The 20,982-nt window shown below is 35.1% G+C and overlaps 1 protein-coding gene across 1 annotated transcript; it reads right to left on the minus strand.

Annotated features, from left to right (window-relative positions):
• Positions 1–1,180: 1,180 nt before the first annotated feature.
• On the minus strand, positions 1,181–15,728 carry LOC117344998 (soluble scavenger receptor cysteine-rich domain-containing protein SSC5D-like). Its single transcript, XM_033907915.1, has 12 exons — positions 15,660–15,728; positions 13,206–13,511; positions 12,276–12,327; positions 11,815–11,892; positions 10,503–10,650; positions 8,279–8,448; positions 7,982–8,026; positions 5,108–5,255; positions 4,731–4,900; positions 4,426–4,599; positions 4,049–4,081; positions 1,181–1,531 (listed from the first exon to the last, which is right to left on the minus strand). Exons 1-12 carry the CDS (start codon positions 15,660–15,662, stop codon positions 1,521–1,523), a joined length of 1,338 nt encoding a protein of 445 aa, XP_033763806.1. The 5' UTR covers positions 15,663–15,728; the 3' UTR covers positions 1,181–1,520.
• Positions 15,729–20,982: the final 5,254 nt, after the last annotated feature.

Consider the following 20,982-nt stretch of genomic DNA (forward strand, 5'->3'; position numbering starts at 1 on the left):
ATTTAGTATCCTAAATAATATATGATACCGGTGTAACGTTGAAAATGGACCCCCGTGGAAAATGGAATCCAACGTTGAAAATGGAACCGGATTCTATTTTCCACGGGGGGTCCATTTTCAACGTTACACCGGCAACGTGGCCACATACCCCCATGGTTCTCTGACAAGTAAGACACTGTCAGTAATAATTCTTTGTGGAAGGATCCAAACATTGTACTTTAAATTTACGCTGTTCTTATACCTCAAGTGGCTCTGACATCGTACAATATCCTATGAGCACCGATAGATTAGGATATCGTAGGGTAAACTAACCTAATTCCAGCCCCATTGTAGTGGTTTGGAAGCTATATATATTTTGACAAATTGAAGATAGTAAATTTCCTTTTAAACATTTCTATATTATAATAGAATCAGAAAGCACGAAGTGAGATATGAATAAATTCTCAAAAATTACCTTTGAAATCTGACCTTGCACAGCCAAGGAAAGCAGCATTCAAAAATCCCCGCCTTATAAACTTGAATATCATTAAGGCCACTTACAACATTGCAAAAAGAAGAAATTTAAGCCCCCTACATCATTAGAAATCATATTGAAGAGCATTTGGTACTAGGTAAATAGCTTATTTTTTTTCAAGTAAAAAAGTTCCTGGAATTAGGTAATAGGCTGGAATTAGGTTAGTTTATGCCACAGGATATTATCCAAAGGTACTCCTATTTAATCTTTGGACGTCACAATTATCCGCAGTCGTATCTAGTTTGACTAATAGTGACTTTTTAGTAAGATATGGCTCGTCATTTACACGCTGTTGTGAACAATAAGGCGCACTTTCATTTTGTCAGCCAGCGCTCTTTCCTTTGCCGTCTCGGATATAGGTCCCCGGTTTTTATTAAGACAGGCTGTTACTATTCTAACGAGCGTTTCGATCGATGATTTCAATAAAATAATTGAAGGCAAGTTATGTTTTGAAAAACATAACTTGTGTATCTATGAGTTTGAAATCAATGACAATTCAATAGATTCAGGAACCAAGGAACTATGAGATAATCAAACTTCGTGATCTTGGACTAGTATAAATAGAGTAACCTGCTTAATCCGCAGGAGGAATTTAGTTCTAACAGTAAAACATATTTACAGTGTGTGTATGCATATTGAGATTGAAACAAAAATAGACAAAATTCATAGATAGACAGACTTTTATTGTCTAACATAATGCTTCGTATTACACTATTTTGGATGATGGTATTGACGAAGGTCTTCTATTTTGTTCAGATTTGCTTGAGGTAGTATTTTTTCAATGAAATATAAATGTCACATTATTATAAATGTAATCAAACGATAACTTTGAATTCGATTGAAAATTGCATACATGCATATCTAATAAATTTTCATTTTGTTCTTTTTTCATATTTTCCACATATCCACGATGGCATTGGTGATAGGAGAGAAAATCCAGGTATAGTTAAACGACCGATCCAGGTAATATTATCCATAATGCGTGACGTCATCTCCAGTATCCAAGTCAGCCTATGACTGTAAAATATGATGCTTAAGTGAGGGCAATATCACATGTACGGCTAGAAAGGTGTACTATAAGGGTCACTACGTCACATGTACGGCTATAAAGGTGTACTATAAGGGCCACTTCGTCACATGTACGGCTATAAAGGTGTACTATAATGGTCACTACGTCACATGTACGGCTATAAAAGTGTACTACTAGTATAAGGGTCACTACGTCACATGTATGGCTATAAAGGTGTACTATAAGGGCCACTACGTCACATGTACGGCTATAAAGGTGTACTATAATGGTCACTACGTCACATGTACGGCTATAAAAGTGTACTACTAGTATAAGGGTCACTACGTCACATGTATGGCTATAAAGGTGTACTATAAGGGCCACTACGTCACATGTACGGCTATAAAGATGTACTATAAGGGCCACTACGTCACATGTACTGCTATAAAGGTGTACTACTAGTATAAGGGTCACTACGTTACATGTACGGCTACAAAGGTGTACTATAAGGGTCACTACGTCAAATGTACGGCTATAAAGGTGTGCTATAAGGGTCACTATGTCACATGTGCAGGCTTTATGTGTATACTACAAACACTTTATGGTTCAGACCTCAAGTGACAATCATTGTATTGATAAAAAGTAACATGTACCGTATTATATCATACAAAATTGCGACAGGTAGTTTACATGATTAACTTTTGGATCAGTAACAATTTACTGTATATTTTATTATGATGACAATTAATATGCATATGTAGCTGTATATAATAGTAAATACAAATACGTACATGCATATACTAATTAAGATCGATATGTATCTGTAAAGGATATCTAACATGGTAAGTACGTGTATATCATAGTTAAAATGGATACGTATCTGTATAGAATATTTAACATGGATACGTACCTGTATAGAATAGTTAACACGGATACGTACGTGTATATTATAGTTAACATGGATACGTACCTGTATAGAATAGTTAACACGGATACGTACGTGTATATTATAGTTAACATGGATACGTACCTGTATAGAATAGTTAACACGGATACGTACGTGTATATTATAGTTAACATGGATACGTACCTGTATAGAATAGTTAACATGGATACGTACGTGTATATTATAGTTAACATGGATACGTACCTGTATATAATAGTTAACATGGATACGTACGTGTATATTATAGTTAACATGGATACGTACCTGTATAGAATAGTTAACACGGATACGTACGTGTATATTATAGTTAACATGGATACGTACGTGTATATAATATTTAACATGGATACGTACGTGTATATTATAGTTAACATGGATACGTACCTGTATAGAATAGTTAACACGGATACGTACGTGTATATTATAGTTAACATGGATACGTACCTGTATAGAATAGTTAACATGGATACGTACGTGTATATTATAGTTAACATGGATACGTACCTGTATAGAATAGTTAACACGGATACGTACGTGTATATTATAGTTAACATGGATACGTACGTGTATATTATAGTTAACATGGATACGTACCTGTATAGAATAGTTAACACGGATACGTACGTGTATATTATAGTTAACATGGATACGTACCTGTATAGAATAGTTAACACGGATACGTACGTGTATATTATAGTTAACATGGATACGTACCTGTATAGAATAGTTAACATGGATACGTATCTGTATAGAATATTTAACATGGATACGTACGTGTATATTATAGTTAACATGGATACGTACCTGTATAGAATAGTTAACACGGATACGTACGTGTATATTATAGTTAACATGGATACGTACCTGTATAGAATAGTTAACATGGATACGTACGTGTATATTATAGTTAACATGGATACGTACCTGTATAGAATAGTTAACACGGATACGTACGTGTATATTATAGTTAACATGGATACGTACGTGTATATTATAGTTAACATGGATACGTACCTGTATAGAATAGTTAACATGGATACGTACCTGTATAGAATAGTTATCATGGATACGTATCTGTATAGAATAGTTATCATGGATACGTATCTGTATAGAATATTTAACATGGATACGTACGTGTATATTATAGTTAATACGGATACGTACCTGTATAGAATAGTTAACATGGATACGTACCTGTATAGAATAGTTATCATGGATACGTATCTGTATAGAATATTTAACATGGATACGTACGTGTATATTATAGTTAATACGGATACGTACCTGTATAGAATAGTTAACATGGATACGTACCTGTATAGAATAGTTGTCATGGATACGTATCTGTATAGAATATTTAACATGGATACGTACCTGTATAGAATAGTTATCATGGATACGTACGTGTATATTATAGTTAATACGTACCTGTATATAATAATCAATATGAATACGTACCCGTATATAATAATTGATATGAATACTTATATGTAAATGATAGGTAATACTGATACGTACCTATATCTAATAATTAATTTGGATACATACCTGTATATGCTCATTAATTTGTAATACGTACCACTTCCACCACCGAAAACGAACCAGTGACCAGCTATACAGGAATAACGTAAGATAGAAACGCTTTATTAACCAAAGGGACACATTTTCTTCCAATCGATAATATCAATGATATTAAATATGTAGGTGAATAAGAAAGGTTTGTCAGAGCTGAAGACTTACATGATATGTATAGAAACAAATGAATGACTGAAATTTCTACAGCGCAAACTTAACGTATACCAATTTGTATTGATTCATCCTTTACATAACAATAAATGGTTTACAATTTTGGTCGACATTTGACTGATCGCATGTTCGTTAAATTGTCAAAAGAGTTTAATATCTACACATCTGTCTAGTTTGTCATATGGTTTTAAGTCTGATTTATGTTCTCACTTGTTGTCTTTTTTGATGTTGTTGTTGTCGTCGTTGTTGATGATGACGACAATGTTGTTGCTGTTGACGTTGTTGACGGCGTTGATGTTGTTGACAACGGTGTTGTTGTTGTAAGTGGTACTGTTGTTGATGATGGCGTTGTTGTTGATGGCTTTGTTGTTGATGACGTTATAGCTAAAAGAAACATTTTAGTTAAAAAAAGAAAAACAACTTTTTATCAAAATTACATTTTGCCTGATTAAAGTTAGGGAAGCGGTACCAGCAATAATAACGATAGCCCTGCTGATTACAAAATGAACTTTCACCTTGACATATGACCCCGGCGTCCTCGGAGTGGTCACAGTCACCGTGACCATAGGGGACGAAGTGACACTGACCGAGGTTAGTCTCCTGACCACTACATTGGGTCTCGTCCAGCCAGATAGGGCCTTGACCACTGCCATACCTAGCCTTCGACGTGTGGGTAGCCTGGACGCTAAAATACAAAAGTCAAATATAGCATACTAACATAAATGTACAGTTTATATAATAATCAAAGAGGAAACCGCAGTCAATCATGATAATTATTTATTTCTATCATTAGCCTGACAATTCTTTAATTTCTTTTAACGTTTAAAAACAAAGTATAAAATGGCTTTCCCTCTATAATTAACGCTATCGATTTTTACAAACATAAACTCACGTGCTATAACCAAGCATGCGGCAGGTGACTTTGGCGTCATCATCATCCCAGTTGTCATCACACACAGTGCCCCAGACGCCGTTGTGGAGAACCTCCACTCGACCTTCACTGGCACTTGGCCCGTCCACAAGACGAACCTTCAAAATTTCTTTGAGAAAAGAATATTATGACATATAGCGCACTATCTATTTGCAAAATTATTCTAAAGCGCATAATATGATAATACATTTAATTTCATGTATAACACAAAAACTGATTTTCGACTCACGCAATTATAATATAATGTTTACAGGACGTCTGCAAAAGACTCTAAAAGCAGATTAAATAGGTAAGTTTTAACCCTTTTTTTGAATTTGGCAAAGGTTTTCGACTTTCTGGTAACTAATGGTAAGCTCTTCCACAGAGTGGCCACTACCTTTCCATAGTAACGTTTCGATACGAGCTTTTGGAACTCATAACAAGTAGTGATCGTGACAGCTGGTAGAGAGCGACAACCTCCTGTAAATATTCCAGAGCTGTTCCATTTATTGCCTTGTATGTGTACATCGAAAACGTGTACTGTGTCCTGAACCACACAGGTATTAAATGCAACTAAAAAAGCACTGGTGTGATGTGCTCCATATTTCGAGTAAATGAAACCAGGCGTCCTGCAGTGTTCCAGACTCTGTGCCAATCAGTGCATCAGATACACAAAAAGTGCCAAGCATTACCATAGTCTTATCGAGAGGTAACAAGCGAATGTACCAACGTCTTGCATGCATCTGTGGTGATAAGTTGCCGAATACACCTAATGTTTCTTATTTGATGAAAGTGTTCAGGGAGCTATCAACGGGTACACCGCGCTTTCTGACAGCTTGGACTTTCTCAGTAGTTTGGAGACCAAATTTTAGCTGGATACCTTTAGTGTGCTGATACTTATAGGAAAAGGACTATCAGTTCTGTCGTTTCCTTATTAAGTTTGAGCATATTGGAGTTTTTCAGGTACTGATGTCATTGACACAGGTTTCTACACTTGCTGTTATTGTGACCCAGTTGTCTTCCTGTCTGGTGACCATGTTGATTTATGTGTCGTCGGCAGGAATAAATATGGTATCGAAAGCTATGAAGACAAAACTCCCCGATTAGTCCAGAATAAAGACAGTATTTTCATGGCCCCAGTACGTAATCCTGAGGAACCCTGAAGTCTAAGATTTTCGTCGTCCGAATCAGTTGATCCAAGGGCCACCCACTGTTGTCGTCGTTCTCTCAAGTAGGATTGGATCCAGCGTAGTGCATCACCGGTCATCCAATACGAGTACTCCAGACATTTGAAATGTATGCCATGGTCAATGACATCAAATGCAGGAGAGAGATGAAGCATGATAAAAACCGCTCTACACTTGTTATCAAGGCCGGGGCTATATCACTGTAGACACGAGGCAGAGCTATCTCAGTGGAATGTTTGGTTTGGTTTGTTTTTGTTTAACGTCCTATTAACAGCCAGGGTCATTTAAGGACGTGCCAGGTTTTGGAGATGGAGGAAAGCCGGAGTACCCGGAGAAAAACCACCGACCTACGGTCAGTACCTGGCAACTGCCCCACGTAGGTTTCGAACTCGCAACCCAGAGGTGGAGGGCTAGTGATAAAGTGTCGGTACACCTTAACCACTCGGCCACCGCGGCCCCCTACAGTGGAATGTTCCGTGTGGTTGGCTATGTAAGTGGTCATATAGACTGTTTGCATGGAGACGAGTCTCTTAACACTTGGGGACAATCTTCTGAAGATCTTGGGTAGGTCAGATTAAATTAATACTGGGCGGTATTTCTTCAATTTCTTCTTGTCCATTCCAGGATTCTTCCACATATGCCTTCTTTAAACACAAGGTAAACATTGACTCATCTAATCATTTGTTTATGATTGAGGTTATAAAGGGGAGCCGTGTTTCAAGACATTAGCTAAGTAAAATTGTGGGGAGAAGATCCAGTTCACAGTATTTCGATTACGAGATTGTAATAATCTTGCGCAACTTATATTCGGTTGTTGGTGTGAACTATATCAAAGGTTCGCCACCGAGATGGATATTATCAGCCATGACAGAGATATTGGTGTCAGAAGATCAATCCTGTGTCTGAGTTTGTTGATTTTATCCCGAAAAAAAAATCGTGAACTTGTTGAACAAAGCTTTATCAGAAGAAAAGCTCGGTAAGACTATTTCACCATTGTGCCCCATTAGGTTTCAAGTGAGCCTAAAAAGCTCTCTGTGATTAATCCTGTATCTTACATTGAATGAGAAATGAACTGACTGACCGACATTCCTCCCTGTATAGCTGCCGATTGACGCTTAATTTGTTTTTGCCATTGTTTTGTCGCCTTTCTTCGTATATGTTTTGCATCACAAAATTGTTTATTTGGTCTCGCAGTAACGACTTTGTCTGAAGACATGTTTCTCGACTAGAGCATCAATACCAGATTTATTTGCTTCAACAGTCATCTCCATCGTCAGTAGACCGTGGGACCGAAGAAGTCGGTCGAGATTTTGCGGAATAAGAAGCAATATGATCACAAGATGGTTTCTCTTAGCATCGCTCAGACACATTCTGCCACTAAACCTTCTTCGTGGATAACAGAAGTCTTCCCTTTGTTTGGCCATTTTCATAGGTAGCTTGCATGAAAGGATGTGAAGAGCTAGCGGAAACTTCAAAATAAGACGACACAGTGTAGACTGTATACTAGACATGTATTTTGTAGCATACATGTCGACAACAATTTAAGGGGGAATCAATAGCAGATATACTGACAAGGTGTAGATATTCCAATACTATTTTACAAATACAATGTACATAGTTCTAGTATTATTCCGTCACCACGTTATAAATAAGAATTGATATAGAATACCTCGTGGTACTGCTGTTGTTGTTGTCATTGTAGTAGTTGGCAATGCTATCAAATAAATCAATAGAAATTGATCTCAACCATGAACAATATATTAAAAAATCACCTTATATAAAATCAAATAAGGCTGCTTCTTTCAAAATGTTGTTTATAATTTTCATTGTGATACACATAATATATAATTACATTATGTGTAAAATGTATAAATCATTTCTGGTCGTTATATAATCTATATTATGCAATTACTTGATAAAGTACATGATCGACATTTAGGAAATGTAGTTGTATGGATAAACTGACCTTGACATATGACCCCGGCGTCCTCGGAATGGTCACAGTCACCGTGACCATAGGGTTCCATTGAACACTGACCGAGGTTAGTCTCTTGACCACTACATTGGGTCTCGTCCAGCCAGATAGGGCCGTGACCACTGCCATACCTAGCCTTTGAGGTGTGGACAGCCTGGGCACTATAAACACAGGTACCATGATGGGTGTAGTAATATTATTAAGCTAGGTAGGCTAGATTTAGCAGTGTCCTAGGAAAACGAAAGGGCTCTATGATGTAGTCTAATTTATTTTGGCTCTCTTACTTTCTCTCTATTGAACCTTACTCTCTCCTTATCTAACTCTCCACTGTATCTAACTCTCTACTGTATCTAACTCTCCACTTATCTAACTCTCTACTGTATCTAACTCTCCACTTATCTAACTCTCTACTGTATCAAACCTCTACTGTATCTAAATCTTTACTGTATCTAACTCTCTACTGTATCTAACCCTCTACTGTATCTAACTCTCTACTGTATCTAACCCTCTACTGTATCTAACTCTGTACTGAATCGAACTCTCTATTGTACCTAACTCTCTACTGTATCTAATTCTCTACTGTATCTAATTGTCTACTGTATCTAACTCTCTACTGCATCTAACCCTCTACTGTATCTAACTATCTAGTGAATCGAACTCTCTATTGTATCTTAATCTCTACTGTATCCAACTCTCTACTGTATCTAAATATCTCGTACTGTATCTACCTGTACCTCTCAACTGTATCTAAGTCGCTTCTGCATCTAACTCTATACTGTATCTTAATCTCCATTGTATTTAACTCTCTACTGTATCTTTCTCTTTACTGAATCGAACTCTCTATTGTATCTAGCTCTCTACTGTATCTTACTCTACTGTATCTAACTCTCTACTGTATCTAACTCTCTACTGTATCTTAATCTCCATTGTATTTAACTCTCTACTGTATCTTTCTCTTTACTGAATCGAACTCTCTATTGTATCTACTCTGTACTGTATCCAACTCTCTACTGTATCCTAATCTCTATTGTATCTAACTCTTTACTTTATCTAACTCTCTACTGTATCTAACTCTCTACTGTATCTAACCCTCTACTGTATCTTAATCTCCATTGTATTTAACTCTCTACTGTATCTTTCTCTTTACTGAATCGAACTCTCTATTGTATCTATCTCTGTACTGTATCCAACTCTCTACTGTATCCTAATCTCTATTGTATCTAACTCTTTACTTTATCTAACTCTCTACTGTATCTAACTCTACTGTATCTAACTCTCTACTGTATCTAACTTTTTACTGTATCTAGCTCTCTACTGTATCTATCTCTTTACTGTATCTAACTCTCTACTGTATCTAACTCTCTACTGTATCTAACTCTCTACGGTATCTAACTCTCTCTACTGTATCTAACTCTCTACTGTATCTAACTCTCTACTGTATCTAACTCTCTACTGTATCTAACTCTCTACTGTATCTAACTGTCTACTGTATCTAACTCTCTACTGTATCTAACTCTACTGTATCTAACTCTCTACTGTATCTACCTCTCTACTGTATCTAACTCTACTGTATCTAACTCTATTGTATCTCACTCTCTGCTGTATCTAACTCTCTACTGTATCTAACTCTCTATTGTATCTAACTCTACTGTATCTTACTCTCTATAGTATCTCACTCTCTACTGTATCTACCTCTCAACTGTATCCAAGTCGCTACTGAATCGAACTCTATACTGTATCTAACTCATTACTGTATCTAACTTTCTACTGTATCTAACTCTACTGTATCTAACTCTACTGTATCTAACTCTCTACTGTATCTTACTCTATACTCTAACTCTCAACTTGTTTTGAATGGTGCTGATATATTGTGTGTCTATAGCAATATAACTATCCTTTCTGAACTCATAGACTGACAACTCCTGACAGCACTTATAAATTCCTAAGAAGAAACTACTTTAGATGCCATTTTAACTCCATTATATAGTATATACTATATCTATTATCAAATCAATATTTCAACTTGTACATTTTTGTATATCTCTTTTGTGTGCGTTTTTTTCACAAGTTTTTAATTTCGTTTCCTTTTTACACACACACACACACACACACACACTCACACCCACACACACACACACACACACACACTTAATTACGAAACACGTGACGGGCAGTGGAGCAGTTGGAGAAGACAAACCCGTTAATGTTTTCTCACCCAGAGTATCCAAGCATGCGACAAACAACACTCGCATCGTCATCGTCCCAGTTATCGTCACAAACGGTACCCCATCTACCATCATAGAATACCTCCACGCGACCCTCTGAGGCATTCGGGCCGTCGACCAGACGTACTTTTAGGGTTGCTGTAGAACAAGAGTATGAGCATTACATATATTTGATAAGGTGTATTATATATTAATCAAAATCAAATGTAAATATGGCATGCAAAGCTAACAACGTTTGCTACAATTATTCAATCAGGAAAGTATGTCATTGCCATGGCTGCCATTCACTGTTGGCTTTAAATTGATTGAGCATTCGCCTTATTCTCGCTCCATCAGGCTTTCATCTATTTCCAAAACTGAAAACAGCTGGATGACTTTCTGAACAGCCAAGAGAAGGAGTTCTATAAAAGTGGCATCGAGGCCCTTAAACACCGCTGGCAAAAGTGTATAGATACTGAAGGGGATAATGTGAAAAAATAATACATATTCCGGCAAAATTCAAATCCTTCAATAAATGGCTCAAAACATATCAATAAGCCTCGTATATTCCTAGATCTTTGATGTAAAACAAGATGGCTGAATCAATATTTGGTGCACAATGCCGAAGTTTGTAAGTTCTCGGGTTCACGATACCATTTTGGTATTTCCTTTTGGGCAATGTTGTTGACCTTGTGTCTCGTCCTTGATATTGTCTAGTTACAGAACATCAATAGGTCGCTGGCCAGGAATAGAAATCACGTGATAAATACTATAATACAATTAACCTTAACGTTTACCTAACAATAGGGTATGTTGCAGCATGGTTTTGTTGTTTTATACTCGTAGAGGGCGCTGTAGTTTAAACGAATGCTTGACATGTCTAACCGGATGTGTAAATAGTGATCACGGTAGGTCGTGTAGAGGGCGCTGTAGTATAAACACATGTTTGACATGTGTATGTATTTAGGGATAACGGTAGGTCGTGTAAACGCGCTGTAGTATTAACGAATGTTCGACATGTCTAACCGGATATATATGTATACCCGGATACGTATGTATAACCGGATATGTATGTATAAAGTGATCACTCTAGGTAGTATAGAGGGCGCTGTAGCATAAAATGACGTTTGCTTGTTTGGCATGTCTCACCGGATGTGGATGTGGATGTGATGACGGGTTTTAACGTTGTAGTGTAAACTGACAAACTCATTGACTGTATTAACTATTATATTATAGTGCATACACATTGATGCACTCTGTATATATGGACTATGAATGTCCCTTTGGCGTTTGTGGTATAAACAGACGTTTGCCAATACTAACCTGGGGCTGTAGATGTAACCACAGGCGTAGTTGTAGGCGATAAAGAATAGGTTGCTGCAGGTAGTTGATTTGGTGATACTGCAATGGAATGTCTTGAAATAAAGTCAATATTTAAATTTAATTAAAAACAATCACAGTATGAGATAGCTTCATAGATCATGGACGTCAATAGATTACTGAGAAACCGTCCGTGGTATTGATTAACCTGATTGATATAAAACATCACAAATCATTGAAGGTGTATAACAGCAAAAATTTAATGTCTCTGATGATCAATCCAGAAACAAACTGCAAAAGGGTGTTTTAAAAAAAAAATCAAATTAACACTTTCATTTTCTGGCATATTAACAAAAGAAATGGCTAGGGTGCGGTAAATATGATGTCGTAGTGTCTGAGTTTATCAGTATATAGATAGTGAGATAGATAAGACAGTCGTTTGATATAGTAAACATGAGACTCACGGTTACAACAATTATTTTCGCATCGTAAACTATCCGACAAAGCCCACATTTCCTGTAAACAAAAAATGAAATAAAATTGTGATTATTACTTAATTATAATGTTGTGTCTCATAACACCCACTTTATAAGTTATCTCATAAACATACGTGTTATAACACCAACTACATAAGTTATCTTACGCGTTATAGCAACCACTACATAAGTTATCTTATAAACATATTTTTTCATGTATTGTGTGCAGGGAGTGAAAATAATGTCATTTCAGATTTGTTATCAATGCTATCAAAGAAGTCACGGGAATTTCCATACATTATTAGTTATTTGATAAAATGTATCATACATCCGCGTTCATTTCACATGTCACTGATGGATTTTGTCATCTTTATTTTGTCACATCTGGGACTCGGTAAAGAAAACTTCCAGGACTTGTTACTTACAAGTAAATCTCATGTCAAAAGGAACATATGAACGTACCTCAACGCATTACTCAAATTGCTTTAATTTGATGATAACATTATTTTCTCGAATTCAATTTCCTGTTCCAGGATCAAGATGAAAAACTTTCAAATAAAATAAGATTTGGATAAAAACAATCTCTATGGAGCCCCCTTTTGTGAAACCTTTTAAAAATTGGGCACCGGAAATTGATATTAACTCGGAATTTGTAAATATTGAATGTTGGCCCTTTTTGATAGACTAGACTCAAGGTGAAGTTAATTTTTCAATTCAAATGAAACTTGATGTATATATATTCCTGGTGGAACCCCCTTAATGTGGAACCTTTCAAAAGTTGGTTCCCACCGTCTACATTTATGTAATATGTTTACGAATGAGGGGTTACAAATGCTTGTCAAGACCAGAGGTAAAAAAATACAATAGGGATATCATAAATAAGAACCGGAAACTGAAATGTAGTATTAAAACACTTACCCGTGAATGTTTGTATTCCACCCTCAGGTAAGTGCTACCAAAGATAGGGTATGTCTCTCCTAAATATGGAACACATTTAGGAACATCAAAATCACATGGGTCCATCGAGTATGATATATGGATGCATAGATTCCAGTTGTCGCCATGGTGATGCTGATGGGGTTGGCTTGTAGTAGGATAAGCTAGTGGACAAACCATGCACTGACTTGCCCGCCGTTCTGGTTGCTCCTGATTTACACGTGTAGCTTCTAACCTGTCCAGGCTAGCGGTGCATACTTGTAATAGGAGGAGACAGCAAGCCGCGATCTCAAAACAAACAAAATAAACATTGTCAAATCAACATTGTCAACTAAACATTGCATGAACAGAAGGTATATTTCACGCGTGAGTAGATAAATATTTTCATGTGTGAAGAAATGAAGTACCTACCAGTTAAAAAAATAAATAATTCGGAGTGTAACAAGTATGAATTACTCTTTCGACAACGTAAACGGGCAGTGTACTTTGAATCAAAATGTAGTAATAGTTTTACAAAACAAAGCTATACATTTTTAGTAACGTGTAGAAAAACAAAGAGTAGAATTCGTAACTGAGGAGAAAATTTACAATATCTTATCATCAAATGAGCAAATTTACAATGATATCATAATTATTATCAAATAAACAGTAAATTTAAAATAAAGACAGATATTGTTGTCACAAGGTTGCATATTACAGCAGACACGTGCTGTTATGAAATTGTAGAAATAATTTTACAGCAAAAACAAACATTTATCAAAGTGCAGAATTTTCACAAACATATATCAATTGTTATCAAAAGGTAGCATTTTACAGCAAAGCCACAATGATAACAACAATTATATCAAAGTAGATTTTTACAAAGAATGAACAAAGTATAGATTGTTACAACAAAGATGTACATTTTAATCATAGTATAGAATTTTGCAACAAAGATGCACATTATTATCATAGTGAGTATGAAATTTTGCAACAAAGATGTACATTATTATCATAATGAGTGTAAAATTTTAAAATAAAGAAATACATTATTATGATAGTGAGTGTGAAATTTTGCAATAAAGATGTACATTATTATCATAATGAGTGTAAAATTTTACAACAAAGATGTACATTATTATCAAAGTGAGTGTGAAATTTTACAATAAAGAGATACATTATTATGATTTAGTGAATGTGAAATTTTACAACAAAGATGTACATTATTATCAAATAATGAGTGTAAAGTTTTACAATAAAGAGATACATTATTATGAAAGTGAGTGTGAAATTTTGCAACAAAGATGTACATTATTATCATAATGAGTGTAAAATTTTACAACAAAGATGTACATTATTATCATAATGAGTGTAACATTTTACAACAAAGATGTACATTATTATCAAAGTGAGTGTGAAATTTTGCACAAAGATGTACATTATTATGATAGTGAGTTTAAAATTTTACAATGAAGACATACATTATTACGATAGTGAGTGTAAAATTTTACAACAAAGATGTACATTATTATCATAATGAGTGTGAAATTTTGCAACAAAGATGTACATTATTATCATGATGAGTGTAAAATTTTACAACAAAGATGTACATTATTATCAAAGTGAGTGTGAAATTTTACAATAAAGAGATACATTATTATGATAGTGAATGTGAAATTTTGCAACAAAGATGTAAATTATTATCAAATAATGAGTGTAAAGTTTTACAATAAAGAGATACATTATTATGAAAGTGAGTGTGAAATTTTGCAACAAAGATGTACATAATTATCATAATGAGTGTAAAATTTTACAACAAAGCTGTACATTATTATCATAATGAGTGTAAAATTTTACAACAAAGATGTACATTATTATCAAAATGAGTGTGAAATTTTACAATAAAGAGATACATTATTATCAAAGTGAGTGTGAAATTTTGCACAAAGATGTACATTATTATGATAGTGAGTGTAAAATTTTACAATGAAGACATACATTATTATGATAGAGTGTAAAATTTTACAACAAAGATGTACATTATTATCATAATGAGTGTAAAATTTTACAATAAAGAGATACATTATTATGATAGTGAGTGTAAAATTTTACAAAGATGTTCATTATTATCGTAGTGAGTGTAAAATTTTACAACAAACATGTAATTATTATCAAATTCTTCACGAAAGATATACATTATCATTAAAATGTAGTACAAAGACGTAAATCTACAAAATAAAAGTAACGTTCTTAACAACGACTGCGTAGAAATGGAGGTACACTAATGCAATGATTTGCTATTATGTAGTTTTACAGAACATAATTTACATGATTCCCCTACTATCATAAGAATTTGGACTTGACAAAGGAAAATCTGAAATTGCTACTTGTTGATTTCAGTTAAAAAAGAATGCATAATCATGTATGGATTAGATTCAACGGTTTCCGAGTACTTACCATTTTCAGGTCTAGGGTCGTGTGAATCACGTCTATTTCAGAGATAAGTACGTGACCTCTGTTCAGGTACAATAATAGGTTAGCACGTTTTAGTAACATGATAATATAATATGTTAATATTTCGGCTTATATTCAGTTCGAAACAGGAAGAACAACATTCTGACTATTTATAGTTACAGAATATTCAGTATGATATACTGTATGATTATATATTAATTGATAGCGTTATTTGAAATCAATGGACTTTTTTCTATCTTTTTTTTTCTATTTTCCTTTACCCTGATATAAAATATATAGAAAAAAATTAGCCCAAACTCCGACTCGATATAGTTTGAGTAGGGGCTAATGTTTTTTCTTCTATTCATACTAACCAGAAACGTCTATACTAAACAGAAGCTGACGCCTGTGGATAGGAGATGGGGATATTTCAAAAGGTCTTACGCCATTTCTGCCAATAATTATCCCCCATTTTTGCTGCTTCTTGATAATAAACATGGATATGGATTAAACGTAACTGATATATTTGGATTTTAATTAATAAATGTCCAGGTTTATGATATTTCGTCCTTTGGTTGCAGTTAGGTGTGTTAAAGGGCAGCAGAAACCAAACTACAAGCTCTGACCAGGGTCAAGCTGACATAAAATGTCACTCCGGAAGGAAACATATTCCAATATAGCTTTGTAAAATTATTTCGTTGTGCTTTTTCAGTGTTTTAGCTTAAAAAAATATTCCTTTAATGATCTAAACTTTGGATGAAGCTAAGACATGTTAAGGATTTTGATGAAAGCAGTTATGAGTGATGATCTATGTGTTTCCTCTGATACTGTAGAGCTGTTTAATGTTGAGGATATAATATTTCGCGGTTGTCTGGGTAGGAACTAGTCCACTATTATTAAATTTCGTGCCATAACGCCTTGTTAACATTGTGCAGTAAACATTTCCGTGCAACAAGGCATTTATTTTCGCGCTGCATTTATGCCCATTAATATAGCGAAATTTAACCGATCGCTAATATTACCAACTATAAAGTACAGTACAGAGATTATTAGAATGAAACCAGAGCATTATGTAAAATACGAACATATGCAAGTGCTATTTTGTTTATTTGCGTCCAAAGTGTTTGCAATTCATGTAATAGTATTTGTTGATTGAATAACACCATGTAACGATAAACAGTTTTTTTTATTGAATAATAAAAAATCTGCAAAGTAGGAAGTATTGCAACTCCATTTTTTCAGTTACTTTCCTTGCACATATAGCATACCAGTAATAGACTAGTGTTATAAGTGGGTTTGTTAAAGAAATATTCATTAACAAACCATAACGTGTAGTGGACAAAACAGATACTATGCAGATGTATGTCTGGTTAATGTTTTCTCTAAGATATTACAGTTACGTCTACTATGCAAATATTTGTGAAACATAAAATACATTCATGTCTACACTAGCTGAAGACTACTTAATATTGATATTGAAGGGAAATGAGAATGAATAGCCAGGGTCATTTAAGGACGGGCCCGGTTTTGGAGGTGGAGGAAAGCCGGAGTACCGGAGAACTCCGGCTTTCCTCCACCTCCAAAACCTGGCACGTCCTTAAATGACCCTGGCTGTTAATAGGACGTTAAACAAAGACAAAGCAAACCAAAATTTAAATTGACATAACAAAACTACAATACAAACTAACTAGACATAATGTGATTTATATGACTGTAAATGCCATCCAGCGTGTTCTCGATATGACATCATTCATAAAGGCATGGTGAAAATAGGCTGGATGGCCTGTCGTAGTTTTTCTTATCTTCGCTTGGCTTCGCTCAGAAAATCCGACAGGTCAGATATATCGATCCTGTCATTTTCATTCGCTATTATTTACTTTCCAAAATGGCATCTAAGAATTTTCGCGGAAAAGAAATCGAATCGTTGCTATCTCTTATAACATTGACTCCTCAATAGTTAACAACATTACTTGTGTGTCCATGAAAAACAGTTATACATAATGTTGGATGTATATTTTCTCTACAAATCATAGTTGTTTCAAGTAAATGCTCATTGTGTCCGTTACTTTCAACATCAAGGCAACGTTGAATACTGCGATCTGCTATTTAAAACGCCACACATAGCCGTTGTTTAGAAATATAACGTTTTAACACTGATTTCAATATCCTTAACTACCTTCTCTTGATTTAACCAGATCAGCCTATTCGAAAGAAATGTTACTAAGGCAGACAATCCAGTCTATGATGGAGACGCCAGTTCGTCGTTTAAATGACTGTCCCATCTAAAGCTGTAGTAGGAAAGAATATAACTACGTTGCTCTGGCCAAAAAAACTATGTTTCCCTGCAAAGCTATGTTAGTTCTATCGACTATAAACACCATAGAAAGACCGTTCGATCCTAAGAAACTCCGACTGTTGTGTACTAGCGCTGTCTAGGGGGGTTTCCGTTAAGCCTAGTGGTAGGATGTTTGCTTTGAGAGCAAGAGTTCGCTAATTCGAGCCCCAGCGCGGCGGGCAGGATATTTTCACTACTCCCTCCTATTACAGTTGTGTCAAACTAAGCATCAACACAATGTATTTAAGTCCTTAAGTAACTTCCATAATCAAACGGATGTCTCACTGGACACCCTGTTACTCCGACCTATGAAGGGTACAAGTTTATCGTGGCTCTGTTTCCGGACTCGACTGGGCCTGCGCATCTGTGATTGTCTCACCTGGACCATATCCGGTTTACCAACCTGTACCCTAAAATCGAGTATTTCCTTGGACAGTTTTGATAGGTCAGCTAACATGATTATCCCGAAACACGTGCAAAGTATGGTAGTGCCAACTAACCCGAAGGCCTTTGCCGAGACACGATGGTCAACGGCACTCTCCTTCCGACGCCTTGTCGATGACAGTTCTGTTTTATTTACAACCAGTTGTTTCTTGAGTTCCTGTAACTGTTTCTCTAACATCTGTCTTTGGACTGGATCGCTGGTATTGATAGGTAAAACTGCAGAGTCACAGAGGTAGGTACACATACCTACTACATACGTATACGGTCCTGAAATATAAGATTATCTGGAATAAGCATCAACTATTTGTTACTCTAAAGATTATTATTTTGATGGTTCATTTTACATGGTTTACCAGATATCATAGGCAAAAGGATGTATTTTCATTAAGGATACTTTCAAAGCACATACATGTGTATATAATCACGATTTTGTTCTTTCCATGAGAAACCATAGAAAATGCTAATGAAGATAGATTATAATACCAGAGTATATGTACTTACTATAAAGTGTGGATGTGGTGGGGATATAAAGCGTCTTTGATGGGTTTAACACAGAAGATGGTGACAGAATTTGCAGTTCAGTTGTCGTTGCTGAGTTAGTTTGTGCCGGGGTCGATGTCGGAGAAACCTGTAAAAAGATAGTCAATTTAATCGGTATGTTGGAATAATTCAATGGTGAATGATATGTATATTCTAACCGTCTTGTATCCTTGATGTAAATATTTTTCGATACTCAACGGGTTAGATTCACCTGTTAACTCTTCACAACTGGTTTATGTCATTATAACAACGACGGCTCAGCCAGTGCCATCTAGTGGATAAAACAAGAATTAGTCGCTAAGTTTACCGATGACCAAGTCGTTTTCCTAAACTCAATTCAACAGCTAGCCGTGTGCCTTTAAGAGGAACCTATATGAAAAGTGAAGAAAATATTTTTCTCACATACTTCATAGGTCCAGTGATTGCTAGGGATTAGATAAATCGATATCAGACAGGATAGAGAAAGACATTTGGCACGTGCCATGATGTTGCTCACAATGGGCGTAACGTCATATTTACATGTATGGTAACCACGTCGCAAATTGATAACGTCATAAATTTCTACGCATATTTTCATGACGGTGTGATGAAAACGATTCATACACATTGCAATCTATTTTTGTAAGTATAGTATGTAGAAAAATAATCAAACATAGGCCTACATCGTGGACAGAGACATCACAACACTTGTATACGAGTTTGGTTAAACTCTTACACGAGGGTTGAAACATCCAACTCTTACAAGAGGGTTGAGATATTTGGGTCGATTTTGCCGTGATATATGCCATGGAGGTAGAGAATGAACATGAACGTAACAGCTTGAGTATCGAGGATAACAGTATGTTCACGAACACATGTGTCACTCCAGTTTGATTTCATCTAGCGTGCACTTATCACTTGATAAAGATGGATCATTTTTATTTTGATATAAACCTGGAGTTGTATAATGGTTTTATAACGATTATATCGAGGTTATTTACTTTTGTTGAGAGAATATTTCCGCTATATCTCTTTAGAGGTGGTTAATTGTGTTCTTCCTGATGCAGGATCGTTGAATGATACATTTTACAGCGTACACAATTTCTATTATTAGATTTGTAGTAAATATATACAAAAATGTATCTACATATGTTATTCAAATGTCTGTATTTAGAACAATAACTTGACACACATAAACATGTATTTGTTTATCATTATAACGTTATACTACATCTACCAACTGTTTGTTGGACCTGTTTTTGTTTGTTTACACCTTATACCAGTTTGACCAGTAACCTGATTAGATAAATACCTTAATATGCATGCCACATTTTTTTTAAATACTGGGACGTACGTCGGTTCAGATTATGCAAATCATATGCTTAACATTGTTTTTTTTTTCAAAATTGAAAATAATGAAAAGTGGGGTTTCGAAATGGTCTATCTTTTTTTTGGAAAATGCTACATATCAATTCTTCATTTTTTGGAGAAAACTAAACATTAACATGCTGATAATAATATGTTAGATATAATATATGCAAATCAAGAAGCTACCAATTTGAATACATGTACTTTAGATACAAAAGATAAAATGTGATTGATTTTGAGAAAGAGTATGCTCTTTTTACACTAAGCAACATTTTCAAAAGGTCAAAAATACAACTTCCTATTGCAGTTCATTCGTAATTATGTGCTAAAAACATCTCCAAATAGTATAAAATGAATTGCCCAAAAATAGTGATAGGAGTTTTGGGCAAAGTAACAAAATTGATTGACAATTTTGTTATGTAATTTTCAAAAGAAAAATGAGCATAGGTGAAAATCTGTTTTTCATTGAAATATTGTAAAGTGAACAGAAATAAAAGGTTTATACTGGGTTTTATTAGTAAACAGGGACTGACACCTACGATAATAAAATCACTAAAGTGAGATTCCACCTTCAAAATGGCCGCCATGTGCCCTGATAAACGCAAATATCAAATGTTCTGTCATATACTGAATCATTTTTCTGACAAGAACGTTATATGA

This window comes from Pecten maximus, chromosome 16, assembly GCF_902652985.1.
Source record: "Pecten maximus chromosome 16, xPecMax1.1, whole genome shotgun sequence".
Lineage (NCBI taxonomy): Eukaryota > Metazoa > Mollusca > Bivalvia > Pectinida > Pectinidae > Pecten > Pecten maximus.